The following is a 21,508-nucleotide window of genomic DNA, read 5'->3' as shown; positions in this document are numbered from 1 at the left end:
TGGCACGTTACATAATTGCGTGCTTGCTTAAATTTTTGGAGTTTGATGTACCAATTATTTATTTGTTCAACCTTTTCATTATGATTATTATTATTATTATCATTATAACTGTCATGTAGCCTGAATATCATAGAAAGCATGTGGATGATATTTGTTAGTTTCTAATATCCTTATTATTATATTTCCATGATTGAATCTTTGATAGTTTGCTTTGGCTAATCTGATTAAGGAGTGATCAAATCAGTTTCTAACAATAACAGACATGGAATCAATGATTCGGGATTTCATATTCTTCTGTTGGTAGTTTTTCTAATACTTTTATACTTCATGTTTTGATTTCTGTTATCATAATGTTGATTGCACGAGTGTTGGTCTTAAATTTTACTCGGACCAGACATCTTTGTTCGATTTCAGCTAGCTCACATTGATCAGACCGAATTTATGTAATTTAAGACCTTTTAACGAGTGGATTTCAGCAGTATGGGGCTTCGATGAAGGTGATAACACATCTTGTGTATGCACTTGTGACTTGGTTACAAAAGTTTTAATGCATAATGTAACGACCCGACCAAAACCGTTATTGACGGCGCCGTTAACTTAGGTCCCGTTGCGTGGTCGTAGTCCCTATATGAGACTCGTTTGACCAAAATTATGTCGCATTCATTTGAAAGGTACAAGACTTGCAAAGCTTAGTTTAACAACGGATCGACACAAGTTTAAGTTTACAAAAGTAGTAAAGTAAGAGTGAAATAACTTGCGACATAATTAGTTTAAAACCACAGTTGCTATAAATAGCGTAAGTATGTAAACAAAAGTTTGAATCCAAAAGTGCTATCCCTAGCGTATGCATGCATGGTTGACTCCAATCAAGTAATCAAAGAATGCGGAATGCGTGTAACAAATAGCCCTGTATAAACCTGAGAAAAACATAGAAGAATCTGTCAACGCAAAAACGTTGGTGAAATCATAGGTTTAAGTAAGTGAGTAAAGGTAAAGTAAGTCGAACCACAAGATTTTGCAAAGTTGAAATAATAGTAGTACATTCTAAAAGTTAATATTCACGAGCACCCAATTATCAAAACTTAACATTCCGTCCGTTGAATACCCCATCAATAGTGCTAGAACAAACACTGATTCTCGAAAATATATTTCATCCGTAAACGGTAGCGAACCGTCAAAGATGAGGGTTGTCAAACCCATATGGCCATATAACATAAGTTCTCGCTTACACCATCTGATGTAACTAATGATAATCGGATTGAGGATTTTCGTTCTAAACTCGTATGTAGAATGTTTGTTTTCCCGTTCTTGTGTTCACTCAGTTCAAAAGAATCGTTTATGTTTTCTCATCCCAAAAGTAAGTTTAAAAGAGTAAAAAGTGGGACTATGATCTCACCTCGAGTGCACGAGTATAAAAGTACTTCAACAAGTAAACGTGTGCATGAAAGTTGCTTAGCCTTGACCTAAACAAGTAAGTTATATCAATTAACCGGTTACGACACAAGGTCGGGTGAAATGTGTTCAATTAGTCCTATGGCTCGTTACGACTCGATTAATATAGCATGTGAATCAATTTGTCAAGTTTCATGCACGATACAAGTAGTTAAGTATGTTAGAACGATTGTATAATCGTTTGGTTAAGTTTGACTAAAAGTCAAACTTGGTCAAAGTCAAAGTCAACGGGGTCGGGTCGGGTATCCGACAATTTTCCCAAGACGAGAAGTCATATAAGAGCCTAATAGTCAAGTTTCATGTTAAGCGGAGTTTTAGTTAAGCGGAAACATTTTTGTGACATTTAAAAAACAAAAGAGAGTGGCCTGGGGCTTTTGCGCGGCGCGCAATGGGTTGCGCGGCGCGCACCCAAGTGTAAAACCAGGTCAGAACTTGACTTAAAGGGCCATTCATCTGGGTTTTTGGATTCGCGCGGCGCGCGGTGGTATGCGCGGCGCGCATACCTGGGAAAAATGCTGTTTGCAGAAAATAGACTAAGTCTCGAACCAAAACACAATTTAACACATTTCATCCACCGAAAACATTTAAAATGCATACCATATATCGTTGGAAAAGAAATTTTACAAGGAAAATAACTAAACGCATTTCATCAAACAAAAACATCATTTTCAATAACCGATTTCACGTCAAGTGAACAATAAAAGTTGATTTTCAAAGCTTCAAGTTCACACTATGCATTTTAAGTTTCGAGAATCCAATTCACACATATGATATGCCGTTTTGAAGGTAATAACGCATACATTGCAACTAGACGCATATTCCAAGTTTCAATAAACATTTACTACGTCAAAATCACTAGCCACGTTATCGTTTCAAAATCAATTTCGACACAAATGAGACTTATGATTCACTAATCAAACGCTAGCATACATCACACCATTTCGAAGCTATTTACGCATACAATTTAACTAGTTAACTAGCATACATTCAAACAAGTGTCTCAACTAGCATTCAACCGCATCAAGTTCCTACCAAAACGATAATCGATTCACCAAAAACACATTTCATGTTATTGAGCTAGTTTTTCATCATCCAACATATCAAAACGAAGCTAATGAAGTAACTAACACTTTTAACACATACACTTTATCTTATAACATCATTTGAGCAACCAAAACTCAAGATTAAGCTAGACCCATTTGGGTGTTCATGTCATATTTTCAAAACACGAAGAACGAGCATACAAATTACATACACGACATCCCTACGAGCCATAGACACTAATTAACCACTTGACAAGTCTAAAAACGAATTTAACAAGTTAGGGTTTCATGAGAAATTCTTACCCCATGCCATGAGACTAGTATCAAATCGAAGAGAATGAAACGAGGATTCCAAAAGTACAATTTGTTTTGATGTTTGATTCCTTGCTTGAATTTGGATGATGATTGAAGATGATAAAGAATTTAGGATGGGAGTTTTTGGTTGAGAGAAAAGAAGAAAGAAAAAGAAATTAAATGTGGAGGATGGTGGAGAAGTAGTTGACTTAGTCAACTACTAGTGAGTAGTTTGGCCATTTGGTAAAAATGGTCCCTCAATTTTAAGCCGGGTGCGTAATTTAACCAAACGAGATATTTTAAAACGCTAGAGTAAACGAGTGATGTTAAAATTGAATAGCGGAAATATTATGAACGTTAGTCAATGGAAACTACGAATTTAAATAACGAAAGATATTATAAAAAAAAAGAAGACGGTGTTAAAATTAAATTTTAACGGAAAAACACGGGATGTTACATTATCCACACCTCAAAAGAAATTTCGTCCCGAAATTTAGTTGGAAGTAGTAGTTGTTGCTTCTTCTTCGAAACCTTGCGTTGCAAATTCTACGAATGAGAGAGTAGTACGTCCTAGGGTATTTCAACGAACTTGACGGTCCGGATCATATGTTGTTTTAAGATTTGGCTTCACGATTTATGGTTTCAACCGGTCCTCCTAGGAAGTGAGGTTTATCGTCGATAGTGAGTTCATCAAAGGAGATAACAAGTTCTCGTTTCGCAAAACACGTCTTTGAGTTGATACATCGAATGTAGGATAAACGGAGACCCAAAATGAGTCGGAAAAGTCTAAACGGCTAGCGACGGGTCCAAAACACCCCAAGAATTTAAAGGATCAAAATATCGCGGATTTAGCTTCCTACGTTTTCCCGAAACGGATTGCACCTTTCCAAGGTGCGACTCTTAACGTGACGCGGTTTCCCACGTGGAATTTAAAATGTTTACGTCTAACATCGGCGTAGCTCTTGGTGATTACGAGTCGCGTAGGGTTTTGCCTGAATATGAATAAATTTTCTCGGTTGCTCATGAATAAACTCGGCCCCGGTGAATTGATCATCGTTTACTTGGTTCGACAAAGGAGAATTACGTTTCCGGTCACATGTGGCTTCAAAAGGTGTGACGTTAAGAATCAAATGATAACTATCGTGGTAAGAGAATTTGGTTAAAGGCAAGACTTTTCTCAGGTGAATTGAAGTTGGTAATACAATTTCGTATTATGGTTTTCATGATTTAAATCGTATGGTTGTTCGGTCCGTCGGGTTGTGGATGGTACGCGGTACTCATGTCTAAACGTGGTCCCGAGGCTTTTTGTAAGGCACTCCGAAATCTAGAAGTGAAACGAGAATCTCGATCCGAAACGAGGTACATTTATGTAAGGTATATTGAACAAGTTTGCTAGGAATTGGAAACGTTAGCTAGGACAAGTTTCTCAAGAAATTCGCGTCGCGGAAGATTTATCGGTTTCCCAAAAAAAACGTTCGTCGGAACTATTCACCCTCGAGGTGAATACTAATATAACGTGGAGAGTCCCTCCCTCCATTGAGAGTTTAGAATAAAGATTTCCTGAACCGGAAGTACGAGTGTGGTGAGAGAGAAGTTTCCGCCTCAGTGCGAGCATAACGAGTAAATTGTAATTAGTCAAAAAGACTGTGCGAGGACGAGATAGTATACACGTGTAACATACGGTTGAAGCCGAGAGGAATCGGTAATTCATTCGGAAGCATAAATATAGTTCGACAAAAGTCGAAGGTGTGTCCGCGGTATGGTTGTTAACAATATTCTCGGAGTTTTCGGATGTCCAAACATGAAAGGATGAAGTTATGTACATGGCACATGGTGGTGTTTAGGTTGATCGAGTCTAACCACCATCACGTGTCACTAGAACTTTGGTATGCCTTACCGTAATATAACCACGTTGATCGAGTGTCGTTATATTACGCTAACTCATACCTCCATTCCCACATCACTCTATAGATTCAAGTTCGTGTAATCGTGAAGTTTAAAATAAACAAAGTGTAACAACGTCTCTAACGTGTCTCGTATTGAATCGAAAGAATTAGTGCAACTATAAAGAAGCGTTCCCCGAGGGAAGTGTATAAATGATTGTTCACGTCAATGTGGTTCGAGGTAGACAATAAGGTATTCAGGTATGAAAAGAGTAACGAGTCATGATAACGAGTAGCACGCAACCGTAGTGATAAATGTTGATGACGATACTCACCTAGAGTAGTGATGGTAGTAACACCAAAAGTAGATAGTAAGAAACACCAGTGGAAAACCGATAGTAAGTTGAAACGGTGGCAAATAACAATCCGGGAGACAGAGTTCCCGAACAAGTGTGACTAATGAAGTCGTCGTCATCCATACGTGTATGAATCATGAATTTACGTGTGTTACCAAAAAGTGGCGGAATACGAGTTCGTATGATGAAGGTTGGGTACCATTAAAAAGTTTGCCTAAGAATGATTCAAGTATAATGCACAAGTAGTCAAGTAAGTGCTATCTATAGCAAATGTATGTCAGAATGCAAATGCTAGCTATCCGGTTGTAGTCTAGACTCACTAATGCGTCCTAACGACTCTGTTAGACACACTAATGCACGTCCTAGTTCCCTACAACCAACGCTCTGATACCACTTGTAACGACCCGACCAAAACCGTTATTGACGGCGCCGTTAACTTAGGTCCCGTTGCGTGGTCGTAGTCCCTATATGAGACTCGTTTGACCAAAATTATGTCGCATTCATTTGAAAGGTACAAGACTTGCAAAGCTTAGTTTAACAACGGATCGACACAAGTTTAAGTTTACAAAAGTAGTAAAGTAAGAGTGAAATAACTTGCGACATAATTAGTTTAAAACCACAGTTGCTATAAATAGCGTAAGTATGTAAACAAAAGTTTGAATCCAAAAGTGCTATCCCTAGCGTATGCATGCATGGTTGACTCCAATCAAGTAATCAAAGAATGCGGAATGCGTGTAACAAATAGCCCTGTATAAACCTGAGAAAAACATAGAAGAATCTGTCAACGCAAAAACGTTGGTGAAATCATAGGTTTAAGTAAGTGAGTAAAGGTAAAGTAAGTCGAACCACAAGATTTTGCAAAGTTGAAATAATAGTAGTACATTCTAAAAGTTAATATTCACGAGCACCCAATTATCAAAACTTAACATTCCGTCCGTTGAATACCCCATCAATAGTGCTAGAACAAACACTGATTCTCGAAAATATATTTCATCCGTAAACGGTAGCGAACCGTCAAAGATGAGGGTTGTCAAACCCATATGGCCATATAACATAAGTTCTCGCTTACACCATCTGATGTAACTAATGATAATCGGATTGAGGATTTTCGTTCTAAACTCGTATGTAGAATGTTTGTTTTCCCGTTCTTGTGTTCACTCAGTTCAAAAGAATCGTTTATGTTTTCTCATCCCAAAAGTAAGTTTAAAAGAGTAAAAAGTGGGACTATGATCTCACCTCGAGTGCACGAGTATAAAAGTTCTTCAACAAGTAAACGTGTGCATGAAAGTTGCTTAGCCTTGACCTAAACAAGTAAGTTATATCAATTAACCGGTTACGACACAAGGTCGGGTGAAATGTGTTCAATTAGTCCTATGGCTCGTTACGACTCGATTAATATAGCATGTGAGTCAATTTGTCAAGTTTCATGCACGATACAAGTAGTTAAGTATGTTAGAACGATTGTATAATCGTTTGGTTAAGTTTGACTAAAAGTCAAACTTGGTCAAAGTCAAAGTCAACGGGGTCGGGTCGGGTATCCGACAATTTTCCCAAGACGAGAAGTCATATAAGAGCCTAATAGTCAAGTTTCATGTTAAACGGAGTTTTAGTTAAGCGGAAACATTTTTGTGACATTTAAAAAACAAAAGAGAGTGGCCTGGGGCTTTTGCGCGGCGCGCAATGGGTTGCGCGGCGCGCACCCAAGTGTAAAACCAGGTCAGAACTTGACTTAAAGGGCCATTCATCTGGGTTTTTGGATTCGCGCGGCGCGCGGTGGTATGCGCGGCGCGCATACCTGGGAAAAATGCTGTTTGCAGAAAATAGACTAAGTCTCGAACCAAAACACAATTTAACACATTTCATCCACCGAAAACATTTAAAATGCATACCATATATCGTTGGAAAAGAAATTTTACAAGGAAAATAACTAAACGCATTTCATCAAACAAAAACATCATTTTCAATAACCGATTTCACGTCAAGTGAACAATAAAAGTTGATTTTCAAAGCTTCAAGTTCACACTATGCATTTTAAGTTTCGGGAATCCAATTCACACATATGATATGCCGTTTTGAAGGTAATAACGCATACATTGCAACTAGACGCATATTCCAAGTTTCAATAAACATTTACTACGTCAAAATCACTAGCCACGTTATCGTTTCAAAATCAATTTCGACACAAATGAGACTTATGATTCACTAATCAAACGCTAGCATACATCACACCATTTCGAAGCTATTTACGCATACAATTTAACTAGTTAACTAGCATACATTCAAACAAGTGTCTCAACTAGCATTCAACCGCATCAAGTTCCTACCAAAACGATAATCGATTCACCAAAAACACATTTCATGTTATTGAGCTAGTTTTTCATCATCCAACATATCAAAACGAAGCTAATGAAGTAACTAACACTTTTAACACATACACTTTATCTTATAACATCATTTGAGCAACCAAAACTCAAGATTAAGCTAGACCCATTTGGGTGTTCATGTCATATTTTCAAAACACGAAGAACGAGCATACAAATTACATACACGACATCCCTACGAGCCATAGACACTAATTAACCACTTGACAAGTCTAAAAACGAATTTAACAAGTTAGGGTTTCATGAGAAATTCTTACCCCATGCCATGAGACTAGTATCAAATCGAAGAGAATGAAACGAGGATTCCAAAAGTACAATTTGTTTTGATGTTTGATTCCTTGCTTGAATTTGGATGATGATTGAAGATGATAAAGAATTTAGGATGGGAGTTTTTGGTTGAGAGAAAAGAAGAAAGAAAAAGAAATTAAATGTGGAGGATGGTGGAGAAGTAGTTGACTTAGTCAACTACTAGTGAGTAGTTTGGCCATTTGGTAAAAATGGTCCCTCAATTTTAAGCCGGGTGCGTAATTTAACCAAACGAGATATTTTAAAACGCTAGAGTAAACGAGTGATGTTAAAATTGAATAGCGGAAATATTATGAACGTTAGTCAATGGAAACTACGAATTTAAATAACGAAAGATATTATAAAAAAAAAGAAGACGGTGTTAAAATTAAATTTTAACGGAAAAACACGGGATGTTACACATAAACCAATTATTTCTTTCAATTTTTAGGAACAAAATTTCTTTTAGAAAACATAAGCCGAGTCTTGCACCGTTTTGAATGCAACTGCTACATCGAAAGGGTATGTGAATGTCATTTTCCTAAGACAGACTAGTTATGCATAAGGTACATGTTTTCTACTACATTTATTCGTATAGTATGTAATAAAGTTTGTTGCAAGTAGGATGGAGTGTTCCTTTTGTGTGGTTCTACAACTGGTGTCCAATTGTTTTCAATCTATAATGTCTTTTCTAACATATTAGAGACGGGAATGTTGATCAAGTTTGTTTCACTTCGTCACTAGAGTGTTTGTTTTTTATGCCTTGCTATCATGGATTTGATATAATTTTTATGAATTGTGGAATTCGTATTTACACGATGAGCATTTTATAATATATATATATATATATATGAGTGCTTTTGATCGTCTCATTTGAATGACGAATGATGTTGAACCGTTCAACAACTTGTGTTGAACTATTTAGAGTTAAAATATTTCTTAACTATTCAGCACCTCTATTTCTTTTATCATCATAATTAAAGTATATCTTGAATCTTGAACATTTACCAAACAATTCACAATTGTATTCTTTTATATTTTCATTCAAAAGGTTAATACATTATATTTGTATATTTTAATAGAGTTCATGTGTAATTATTATTAATCAGGTTACCGATTACTGTCATTCAAGTTATTTAGAATTTGAACCCTTCAATTCATATATACACGATTGCATTTGTATGGTCGCTGCTTTCCAGTGTGAACACGTAAATGCTCGGCCCGAGCCCACGCCGACGCCCACTTAAATGTCATATTGCAGCAACCTTCCCAGGTGCACTTTAGAGGTCTGTTCGTAAATGGAGCACTGCATATCTGTGTGAACTGAACTTCTTCCCACACCCTTCATGAGTAAAAGCACCTGTTTTGTCGGTGCAAACTTAGCTCCGATTTAGTCTTGAAACTCATTTTGCAACCTTCATGATCACACATATAAAACCTTTGTGGATATTTCACATTTGAAACCTTTAATTTCTTTGCGGTTTCTTCTGCAACAATGGAAGTTTTTGTGTTCTTCGAGGGTTTTTCTGTGATCCAGGAGATCGCGCAACTCTTTGTAATTCTAACGACAATTCAAAAGCTTCCATCCTAAAAATCCCTTGAACTCATGACTATCGCCCAAACCATTTTGCATAGGAACACGTTCTGGCAATTTATTTAGCGAACTCGTATCACCTGTATCTTTCTTTATATTATCTACCGAATAACTAATTCACTTTTTTGGTCATCACATTTGTTCATTTTATTGTATCTATTACACGACCTTCTACTCCGATGTCTATTCAAAACCTTAGATGAGTCCACCAGTTCACCAAGTATAAAACAAATAGGCGGTTACAGATTATGGTTGTGGACAGTGGCTGATTTGTTGCATCTAGCAGTTATGGTGCCAAAAGGGTGCATTCAACAACCACATTACAGGGTACAACAAAGTTTATTAATTAATTGCTGTAAAACGTATATTGTGAGGACAACACACCACAACTCAGGCTTCGAAAATAAACAGCAATTCAAAATTATAAACTGAAACAATAGTAGTATTGTAGATTTGTAGTTTAAAAACACCTCAACTTTAACCAACTATTTTGGTTAGGAAGCTAATCTCAATGCAAATCAAAAGATAAATAACAATAACGCAACCCTGAAAAAGCAGCACAAGAAAAATGGCCCAACCACATTCAACTGGGCGAGATTAGCAGCATGAAATGGATAGGATCTAACTAAAATCGGGATTCTCAGGGTACGTGCACCCTGATCTTTGGATGATCACATTGGATGCGTAGCAACCGGCTCTCACACATTCGGCAATCGGCTTCTCTAGAACCAATTGAGATAAAAATCCACCAACGAATGCATCACCTGAACACATATATCACAAAAAGATGAGAATTTAGACACCAATCGTCATAATTACTCCAACAAGTACACCATTGAAGGATGATGATAATACAAACCTGCTCCGTTGGTATCAACGAGTTTCTCCTTTGGCAAATAGATGACGGGATATTTTGAAACTTTACCGTCCTGAGCAACAACTACAGGATCGGCACCCTGAGTGATCACGGTAATCCTCTTGTGGGTCCCAGATGCTTTTGGTAACTGAGAGATCTTGATTGCAATCTCCTCCACATTATCAGTCTGGAAAATAAGTAATTAACTCTTTATAAAAGTTTGAGACTTTTTATTGATTTATGGTTATGTGATGATTGTGTTCAACAACCAGATAGTTCGTTTCTTACCTCCCAACCATGCACCTTTGAGAATGTTCTAGCTTCGGTTTCATTTCCAAAAACATAATCAACATACCTGCATAATTATTTAATACACAAAGGTTTAGAATAACAAAGTGACAGATAACTTAAATAGGGAAACAGTATGATTGAACTCACGGTAAGGCTTTATCTTGAGCATCCTTGAAGAATTCACAGATGAACGGTGCAGATAAGTTCATTGTGAAAATCTACAGGTTTTAAGGAAGTCAGAAATTATACAATAAACTATATATTTATATGGGTGTCGATCATTTTATCATTTACCTTGTTGTTTGCTGCTGCATGTTCAGCTACTAGCTGAATTGATTCAGGGGAGACAGTAAGGAAAAACCCAGCAATATAGATGTATTTGGCCTTTTCAACTGTCGCAAATAGTTGTACTTAGCAATTTTGACCACGCATGAATAAAGTGATTAATCATGATGTCAGAAATCAGTACCTAGTGCCCAATTCTCGGGCTTTTTTAAGTGATCTGCCTTGTAGCAGTTGGCAGCAGACAAATTGGCAATAAGTGACCTGTTCAAATCAAAACATTGGAAATTTTTAAAGAACATATATTGACCCTCAGAATAAACAATAGGTTTATAAATCTATTCAATTCAATTCTATTTTTAGCAATGAACAAGATGAAAATGCCTAGACAAAGTTTCCATACAACAAGATCATTAAATTAGACTGAGCAACGAATACGTGCACAAAAATATATATACTAACCTCTCTCCACCAACAACACAAACGGCACATGTACCGGTGGGTGCGGATTCGTCCTCACGATAATGTACCTGATAGACATCAACAATAGAAAAGGCATTAATTCATCCACTGCAGATAAAAAAAAAAAAAAAAAACAAACAGACTACTAAAGAGTGTTGGGATGTGCATTCTAACAACTAATTATGTGATTTTGTATAAATGTTTGTTTTTTAAGATGTTTTGTCCAAAGATCTGCGGACCATGTCTAAGAAGATGTGATCTAAAGGTCTGTATATGTTGAATACTGAAGACTGACTGTTTTTATGTCTGCAAAATAACATAATCTTGTACGCTTAGAAGCACATTTCTAAGTCTGCAATTGATTGCAGACAAAATAAGACATTATTTTATCTTATGTCTTCAAAAAAACAAGCAGTCTGCAATAAAAACATCTGCGAGCGTGCAGACATAAATACCAGTGTTTATTCATTCAACCTTATTAAACTGATTATTGCAACTTGAATACTACAAAATAGTTAAAAGCAAGAAGATTTATACATTAACACCGGCAGCTTTCGAGTTCTTGGTCATCTCCTCACCGTACTTGTCCTTTCCAACACAGCCCATATAACTTGTTGCACCCGGGATTTGTAGCATCCACTACAGAGCAGTGTAAAAATGGTAAATGAGTGTTTTACTCTCATAAATCCATATTAGACAACTATAAAGGGATACAGTTACTTACTTGAGCAACACGGATTGAGTTCTGAGTAGCACCTAAAAGGATAACTTAAAATTAGTACCAGCTACCACATTAACAGTAAATATAGATGAGTAAAAACACAAAAATCAAAAGTATTTAGTAACCTCCAGCAATGTACTCTACAGTGTATTTGGAAGACATCTCATCATACCTGAAAAAAGAAAAAGAAAAAAAAAAAAACATTAAAAGTAAATAAAAACTGATAACATTATAAAACATAATGTGACATGTGTTCATGTAAGATCCTTGAAAACCTTGATTGTGTTTGATACTAAATCCAGCAAAATCAATGTAACTATTCCTAACTACTCCATACACCCAACTTACAAAATAGCATCTATAAGGAAGTAAACGATTTATGTCGCATGCGTAGGATTAACGAGATGAATACTTACATAGACAAATGCTTTTCTTCAGCAAGGATGGCATCATTCAGCTTAATACCGTATCTGAAAATTCAAATAGCTATATTAAGCAACAAATTAAGCTGATCCACATTGAATTCTAAAACTGTACAGCCGTACAGGTACAAGCAATCTCACAAAAAAGGTAAAAAAATGATACTCAAGGGAGTTGTACAATACATACAGTTATATATTGAAAGACATAAAACAGGGTAGTGCTTAAATTTCTAACCAAAAAATAGATACAAATATAGTACATATGTAAAAATGTAAGAGCAAATTTATACAAGAACTAGAGGTGTTGTATATAACTCATAATCTAAACAGTAACTCTCAATTCCAAAAAAAAAAAAAAAAAAAAAACAAAAAAATTAATTGAAGTATTTAAACTTACAAAGCAACTCTTACATAAGCACAGCACTAAATTCATAACAGTATAAAAAACCCTAGATCTAAAGCCCTAAAAAAACAAAACACCGGCTACAGTAACACAAATCATAATCATCATAATTACTAATATAATATTTCTAAAATTTAATCTTCAACAGATCTGTAGCTTAAACTATAGTAGGTCAGATGAAAATGAAGCAAGATCCGAACAATTACGTAATGATTTAAATCATGAAATGGATATAAAATTAGCATTATGTATTTATTAGATTATAGGTATAAGAGAAAGGGATAATGATGATGATTACTTGGTGAGGAAATCATCGTCGACTACTGCTGAAATGTCGAGAAGTGGGTTGCCCATTCCCAGGAGGATTCCTTCATAATCCGCCATTTCAAGTTAAGATTAGGGTTTGAATTGAAAATGAATGGGAATTAGGGTTTAAATAGAGTAGACGTAAGCACGATCTGATCTGAGGATGAATGGCGAAAAGAGAGTGAAGGGAGTGATGAGTTTTTATAGTGAAAAGTTTGGGGGAATTGGGGTTGGATTGTTAGTTAGATATCGGTATGGGGCATGTTTGGCTATCAGCTTTTTGAAGCTGTGTAGCTTTTAGCTTTTATCTTTTATGAAAAAAAACTTCCATATAATAAAAAGTTTTGTTTGGTTAAGAAGAGTTTAAAGCTTTTAGGGTTCTGAAAAAGCTAATTGTTTGAACGCTAATCTATCTAGCGTTTAGGGGTATGTTTGGTAAAACTAGCTGGAAGCTGCAAGCGTTTAGCTGCAGGTGTTTAGCTGCAAGCGTTTAGCTGAAAGCGTTTAGCTGAAGCTTTTTAAGTGTATTTAATTGTTTGACAAAGTAGCTGTAGCTGTAATAAAATAAGTAAAATGACAAAAATGGACACTAAAAAAAATACTTAAATATCATTATTTTAGTTTAATAAAACATAGTCATTACCAAATAACCGAAAACATATATAATACTACTAATAACCGAAAACATATACAATACTACTAAATTATTAATGACGATCATTCCATATTGAAGTAGCAATATTATTACTAACATGTTCTTGTATATAGATTTTAAATTGTTACATGGAAAACAAGAATCTTGAATATTATATATAATTTAGTTAAAAAATTTAATGGCATATAATATTTGCTAAAAATTATTATTTTAATTTAATGAAACATAATATATAATATCAACAAAAAGTTTGAGATTTGAGAATAATAATAATAATAATATAATAATAGAGGAAAATAATATATAACTAGTTAAATGACCCGTGAAATTCACGGGATTGATTAACTCAAATTGTAAATTTACATTATTAAGTTTAGGTTTGAAACACTATTACTTGAAATGTAACTTGTATGTATAAAAATACACTATGTAATACAATAGATATGTAAGTATTAAATACTAATATTACACTGAGCATACTATTTTATCCATAAAAGCTTTCTAACATCTACAACAAACTCATGCATATCTCCTTTCACCACTTGTGATTCTGTCTTTTGTTTGCATAAAATGAAATTTGAATAGTTAGCACAATAATGCACCGCAAATATTATCATTTTTCATGCGTTTGTAGCAACAAATCAAGTCCATTTTGATCCGGGTATTTTGGAAGTTGAAGTGCTTTCATGCTTCTTCAGCTATCTACACTTACGAATCGATTAATTTCTTCAAACATGATACTTCACACACAGGAAAAATTCAAAGAAACTCTAAAATCAAAATCTCAACCAACAAATAGAAACAACATAGAGAAAGAAATGTAGTAGATAGAAAAAACCGTTTGAATTACCTTGGTTGAAAATTTTGATCCGAAAAAAAAAAAAAGATGAAAAGAAAACGAATAACTACATAAATGGGTTTAGATTGAATGATCAAAAGCTCCTCACAACCACACTATTTGGATTGATAAATATGACTCGGATCTGCACAGTGGCCAATAATAACCAAATCTTAGAAATGACTTCAAAAGAAAACTAATAGTATGGGTCACCAATTTGTTTGATTATTTATTTACAGATTGATCAAGTTTGAATGAAAAAAACAAAGGAGGAGAGAAACTCTAACAAAAGTAAATAGCTTTTTAATAACACAAAATATTTAGGATCGGAATGATACGAATAAATAAATAAATAAATAAATATAATAAATAATCATATAGAAATAGCTACCTGCACCAATGCTCCACCTCACTAATTTTCATAGCATGTATGGTAAGTCATTCATTAATCTCATATAAAACTTGCATTATATGTCCTGCACCAATATACAAAATATCAAACCAACAATAAAAGAATGAATAGATAAGAACATTTGAATTTTCAAACTTAAACCTACAGTAGGCTGAACGCTTAAACCCACATTCTTAGCAACCTTCAAACTTTGCATGTACCACTAATAAACAATCATTGACTTAATGTATCATATGTCCTTAAAAATGTGGGTTACCATTTACAGGTCCTTAACTCTTGTCACCCACATTTACAGGTCCTCAACTACTTGAGTATGTAGTTGTATGCCTTAAAAATGCCACAACAATATGTAGTAAATAATAAAGCAAAAGCGATCAGTAAAGTTATGTACTTACTCCCAATAAACTTATAATGAAAAATTTATGAATTTTTTTGTTGCAACACCATCTTCCACCATCTACCTGCGTAAAAATTTAACTCGAGGCCAACCAACTTTTTTCACCCTGCAAAAACCCAAAATGATCGTATTTTATAACGTCAATTCATCATCTCTATAAGGCGAGTCATCATTGCTCCGGAGGTACAACCCTTTATGTTAGTTTGACGAAAAAGGGTTACATTGTTCTAAATTGCTCAAATTCAGTTATCGTTTCCCATCGAAATGAAATGATTAAAATTTTCTTATCTGACATGATATTAAAAATATGGAAAATGCTAACGACAACCCTAAGGGTTGTCGTTAACATGCATTGAGTATTTGTACATGACGGTTATTAGCCATTTTCATAAAGGCGGTTATCAAAATTTACAATATTTTAAAGCGTGTTAACGACAACCCTAAGGGTTGTCGTTAGCATTTTCCTAAAAATATATATGAAAAGTGTATTTTACCTTTGGAGTACCATGAGTAAATCGACCTAAGCATAACTTTGTACCTAGATTCACGAGAGACTCTTGATATGATCAATAAACAATATTAAAATTTATACTAAAATGATAAAAGGTTTCAAGCTTTTTGATGAAAAGAATAAGAAATAAAGAACAAAACCTGTTGCTTAACACCAAGGTGAGGTTGTGATGTAAGTTGCAATGCAGTTAATATATAAAAGGGCCTCGTGCAAAAGCAAAATAATATAAAGTCACAAAAGACATCAAAATAACTAACTATTTACAAAATCAAAGAAAAAACTCACCAAATGATAATCAGGAAGTAAGCTGCATATCATCTGAAACCCACCAAACCATAATTAGGCAGTAAGCTGCATATCATCTAAAACACTTTAGGACAACCCACAACCGCTGTAATCGGCTGCTGGTCGGACCACCTTTACCAAATGCACACACCAACGTATCATGAAGTAAATAAAACCATTGGACTATATTCATTTTGGCATTATCACAAACACCATTTCATGCAATTACAAAAATAAAAAAAACAGACATGATAATAAAACTCTTACCATGTAAAGAAAATATAAGCATACACTTCTTTCAACATAAGGCCACACAAATCTTACGCGCAGGTGTTAATACTAATAACAGCACCACCACATCCTTACTATAATCCATCCATAAACCAAAATAGCTAATAATATAAACAGAGGACATCATATGATAATACTAACGGACGACGTGATTTGTGTGATATTGAAAGATGGCTTTTAGATTACATACAACTAAAATATAATGCATGATAATTGCGAAAAAAAATTTGAAAATTAAAAAGGACAACATGCTTAAAAAACTTGCAATCACTACATGCTTTGGAAATTGAATGCTTTCTGCACTTCTTTGAGGCATTTAATCAAACAGTAGGTGTGCATCAATCAAATGAACAATAGTTCACCTCATCATCTCCTCGAAAAGTTTACCAGGTTCTTCATTATTGATGTTGGTTTCAATTTGTAATCAATAATCAACAAATGAACAGAAAATTACTACTTGATCAAATACGATGAAAAAGTAAATAGAAGAGCTCACCTCATTTCACAGGCTTAAACATCTAACGTGCAACTTCTATCATATATTTTTGAGGTTTCAATATCTTCAAATGCTTCACGAACAGTCGTATGCAAAGGGCAGTAACTTCGGTTCAAATACGATCGAAGAGATTTTTTGTCAATTGCAGAGCTTTTTGAGATGTGATATGCAATTGATTTAGCAGAAGCGTGCAATTGAATTTTGATTTCATGATAAAAGAGACATAGAAAAAAGAAGAGGCGTGAAGAGTTTAAGGCTCGAGGTCACACCTGTTTTGTTTCAGGAACGCGTGGGGTTTTAGGGTTTTTGATTTTTTGTCAGGCATCAGTAAACTCATACTCCGTATTTGTTCAAAAATTTGACCAGAGTTAATTCTTTAATTTTGAAATTAATAACATTTTTAATTAAAATATTACTGTATTTTTGATGACATCATCCGCATCGCCTAAATTTTTTTCTTTTTTCTTTTGATTTTTTTTAAGGAAGGAAAAATGTTGTTTAATGATGTCATCAAAATAGCCTTTTATAAGATAGTATAGATTATAGATTGAATCAAAAGGTGGGTATATATCTTCTTGGATATATTACAAAGTTGCTGCTCCAAAATCTATTTATTTTACGTAGGAGAATTTCTTATATTTTGGAAGGGTATTAAAGTAACATAAATATCAAACGCTCTTCTTAATCTCAAACGCTATCTCAAGAAGCGTTTTATAAAGGAGCTTTTTCATGTCACTAGAATCTTTAAATTTGTACAACCAAACGGAGCTATTTAATAGATAGGAGCTTTTTCTTAAAACCTAAAAGCTAAAAGCTTCAAAAAGCTTGAAAAAGCTCCTTGCCAAACATACCCTGAATCCCATATAGCGTTTGATTTTTTTTTTACTCAAATACCCTTGCAAGATATTAGGATTTCTCACGTAAAATTATAATGTATTAATCTGCCTTCAATCATTCAATACAGCCGCAACATATATGAGATACAAAAAATTATTCAAAGTTTAGTAACCTGTGCATAGAACCTTTTAATTTGATTCAAGTCATATTCATTAAAAGAAATTAATTAGTCCGTATATTCATTTGCTAAACTTTGAATAAACATAGGAAGAGAAACTTTTTTTTCTTAATTGATGGCAGTGGAAACCATTTTTTTTTTTTTTTTTTTTTTTTTTTTGCTTGTTGCTTTTTGCTTGTTGCCTCGTGTATTCTTTATTTTTATTTTTTTGAAAAGCAGTAATATCATTAAACTCATAAAAAGTCGCATACAGGAAGCTGTAGCCAAGTTAAAAGGCTAACAGATACAAATCTCAGAACATAACAACCATAACTAACAAGATGTAAGCTATGAACCACACACTATGAAATGTCTCGTTCATATTGATTATAAACGTTCCATATTAATTGATTTCGTTGCGAGGTTTTGACCTCTATATATGAGACGTTTTTCAAAGAATGCATTCATTTTTAAAACAACCATAACCTTTATTTTATCAATAAAGGTTTTAAAAACATTACGTAGATTATCAAATAATAATAATCTAAAATATACTGTTTACACACGACCATTACATAATGGTTTACAATACAAATATATTACATCGACATTTGTTTCTTGAATGCAGTTTTTACACAATATCATACAAACATGGACTCCAAATCTTGTCCTTATTTTTAGTATGCAACAGCGGAAGCTCTTAGTATTCACCTGAGAATAAACATGCTTTAAACGTCAACAAAAATGTTGGTGAGTTATAGGTTTAACCTATATATATCAAATCGTAACAATAGACCACAAGATTTCATATTTCAATACACATCCCATACATAGAGATAAAAATCATTCATATGGTGAACACCTGGTAACCGACATTAACAAGATGCATATATAAGAATATCCCCATCATTTCGGGACACCCTTCGGATATGATATAAAATTTCGAAGTACTAAAGCATCCGGTACTTTGGATGAGATTTGTTAGGTCCAATAGATCTATCTTTAGGATTCGCGTCAATTAGGATGTATGTTCCCTAATTCTTAGATTACCAGACTTAATAAAAAGGGGCATATTCGATTTCGATAATTCAACCATAGAATGTAGTTTCACGTACTTGTGTCTATTTTGTAAATCATTTATAAAACCAGCATGTATTCTCATCCCAAAAATATTAGATTTTTAAAAGTGGGACTATAACTCACTTTCACAGATATTTCCTTCCTCGAAAATAAGACTTGGTCACGGATCGATTCACGAACCTATACAAATATGTACATATATATCAAAGTATGATCAAAATATAATTACAACCATTTTTATTATGTTTTAAAGATTTGAGTGTATTAAGTCAGCTGTCCTCGTTAGTAACCTACAACTAGTTGTCCACAGTTAGATGTACAGAAATAAATCGATATATATTATCTTGAATCAATCCACGACCCAGTGTATACACGTCTCAGGCTAGATCACAACTCAAAGTATATATATTTTTGGAATCAACCTCAACCCTGTATAGCTAACTCCAACATTACTGCATATAGAGTGTCTATGGTTGTTCCAAATAATATATATACATGGGTCGATATGATATGTCAAAATATTTGCATACGTGTCTATGGTATCCCAAGATTATATAATATATTAGAATACATGCATAATACAATATAAGTTAGCTAGGATATGATTTGTATAGATTTGTTAATGTGATGACCCGGAAATTTCTGACCAAATTTAAACTTAATCTTTAACATTTCCGACACGATAAGCAAAGTCTGTGAAATTGAATCCCAAAATCTTGAACTATTCAATTACCCATCGACTATTCTCAACGATTCGAAAACAATTATATGTAAATAGATATATATATATATATATATATATATATATATATATATATTATAACTTGAAAACGTAACAAAGTGTTGAGTATATGATACTGTGTATTAACCTTATTGGTTTGATTATCTGATTGATATTTAGATAAGTTAACTAAAACGTTTAAGATGAACCAGTAAAACACTAATTTGCTACAGTATTTTCGAATTGCTACAGTACTCGAAAAGCTACAGTGTTTTCGGAAATCACTATTTGCTACAGTAAAAAAAAACTTTACCGCATTAACTTTGCTACAGTAAACGCTATTTTAAAATGTATTTTAACAAATAGCGAGACGATGATTTATAGAAGTAAATTACCAAAACACTCAAATGTATAAGTTATATTTCGAGTGATATAATTTAGGGATAATTTAAGGCTATATTTTGACTAAGGTACGTGTCCCAAAATGTAATGTACAAGTTTTCTCAGCGTACGAAGGGACATTCAAAAAACCGGAACCGAGACATAAGTCGCGTGATGACGTACAACTTATCGGAACAAAAATTACAAATTAACTATGCACGTGAATAAAATATAATATATAATTAATTAATTTAAATTATATATTATATATATATATATTATAAAAATATGTCGACGAGCTAGTTGCCAAAATTTTGTGAGCTGTAAAAGTGTGCCATGCGATCGCATGGCCATTGGCCTTCAGAACCATGCGATCGCATGGGGTCTGGGGACAGGCCACAACTATAAAAGCTCGATCATTTCTGCCTCTGAATTCATTTTATTATTACTCTGTAAGTATTTATATTATTTATATTATTATTATTATTATTATTATTATTATTATTATTATTATTATTATTATTATTATTATTATTATTATTATTATTATTAAGATTAATATTATTATTAATCTTATCATTAATATTAGTAATATTAGTAATATTATTACATAAAATATTACGACGAGGTTATGGGCGTGTCACTTTCAAAACGGGTTTTCGAGCGGGATAGAGATAAGAAAACTATGGGTTATAGCTATGGAGGTTATGGGTAATGTTCAAGGGTATTGTTCTCAAGTCAAACCTAGTGTTTATCATCTTCGTTGCGTCTACGTACTTTTCTGAAATATTGAATCACAATATTGATACGTAAGCATTTATATTTTATCTTTTATAAATTAATAGTGTATCAATGTCTAGTGCTCGAGTATATATGTTTATGCATGCTTGTATACTAAATTTCGTCGTTAAACAGTTTATAATGAATCACTAATTAAATACATATACTACTGGTATAAGGTATATGATATACATGTTTTTGGAAAGCTGGCGAAAAATCAATAACTTTTCATTTAGATATCGAATAGTTTTGATGAACGGATTAAAAGATATGATCAACTGAATTATGATTGACGTTAATTGAAATTGCTTTTGAATCTACAATTAAGATTTAAACAACTTGTTTACGAGATTGATAAATTGGATTTTTGAATATTACCAACCGAGTAAATGACTACTTATATAAGGTATGTCTCGTTTTGTTGAACTATTGTCAAAATTGACTTTTTGAAATGACTTTGGATAACTTTTATATGTCGACCTCGAGCATTAGGATTGTGATACACTATGACCAGACCTAACTTGATAGACATTTATTGACCAACATATGTTCTCTAGGTTAAGATCTACGGTTATTTGGTAATCCGAGTTGCAGTCACATTTTGGTGAACGACTTTATATGCTGCTGAGGTGAGTT

The 21,508-nt window shown here is 33.8% G+C and overlaps 1 protein-coding gene across 1 annotated transcript; it reads right to left on the bottom strand.

The window, feature by feature from the left end:
• Positions 1-9,891: 9,891 nt before the first annotated feature.
• Positions 9,892-13,229, bottom strand: LOC139862159 (adenosine kinase 2-like). Its single transcript, XM_071850720.1, has 12 exons — positions 13,024-13,229; positions 12,317-12,370; positions 12,026-12,072; positions 11,904-11,935; positions 11,717-11,818; positions 11,180-11,247; positions 10,905-10,981; positions 10,730-10,827; positions 10,583-10,653; positions 10,433-10,499; positions 10,148-10,331; positions 9,892-10,052 (listed from the first exon to the last, which is right to left on the bottom strand). The coding sequence occupies exons 1-12, from the start codon at positions 13,107-13,109 to the stop codon at positions 9,910-9,912; spliced, it is 1,029 nt and encodes a 342-aa protein (XP_071706821.1). The 5' UTR covers positions 13,110-13,229; the 3' UTR covers positions 9,892-9,909.
• Positions 13,230-21,508: the final 8,279 nt, after the last annotated feature.

The sequence above is a fragment of the Rutidosis leptorrhynchoides genome, chromosome 8, assembly GCF_046630445.1.
Source record: "Rutidosis leptorrhynchoides isolate AG116_Rl617_1_P2 chromosome 8, CSIRO_AGI_Rlap_v1, whole genome shotgun sequence".
Lineage (NCBI taxonomy): Eukaryota > Viridiplantae > Streptophyta > Magnoliopsida > Asterales > Asteraceae > Rutidosis > Rutidosis leptorrhynchoides.
The sequence above is the reverse complement of the archived record's forward strand: the minus strand, read 5'-3'. Positions and strand labels throughout refer to the sequence as shown.

Bases quoted from the DNA above. Each gene is read 5' to 3' on its own strand.
- LOC139862159 (XM_071850720.1), bottom strand. From the start codon at position 13,109: ATGGCGGATTATGAAGGAATCCTCCTGGGAATGGGCAACCCACTTCTC. The intron at 10,828-10,904 runs GTACTGATTTCT...TATTTGCGACAG, and splicing joins GCCCGAGAATTGGGCACTAG to TTGAAAAGGCCAAATACATC. The intron at 10,332-10,432 runs GTAAGAAACGAA...CTTATTTTCCAG, and splicing joins CAAAGGTGCATGGTTGGGAG to ACTGATAATGTGGAGGAGAT.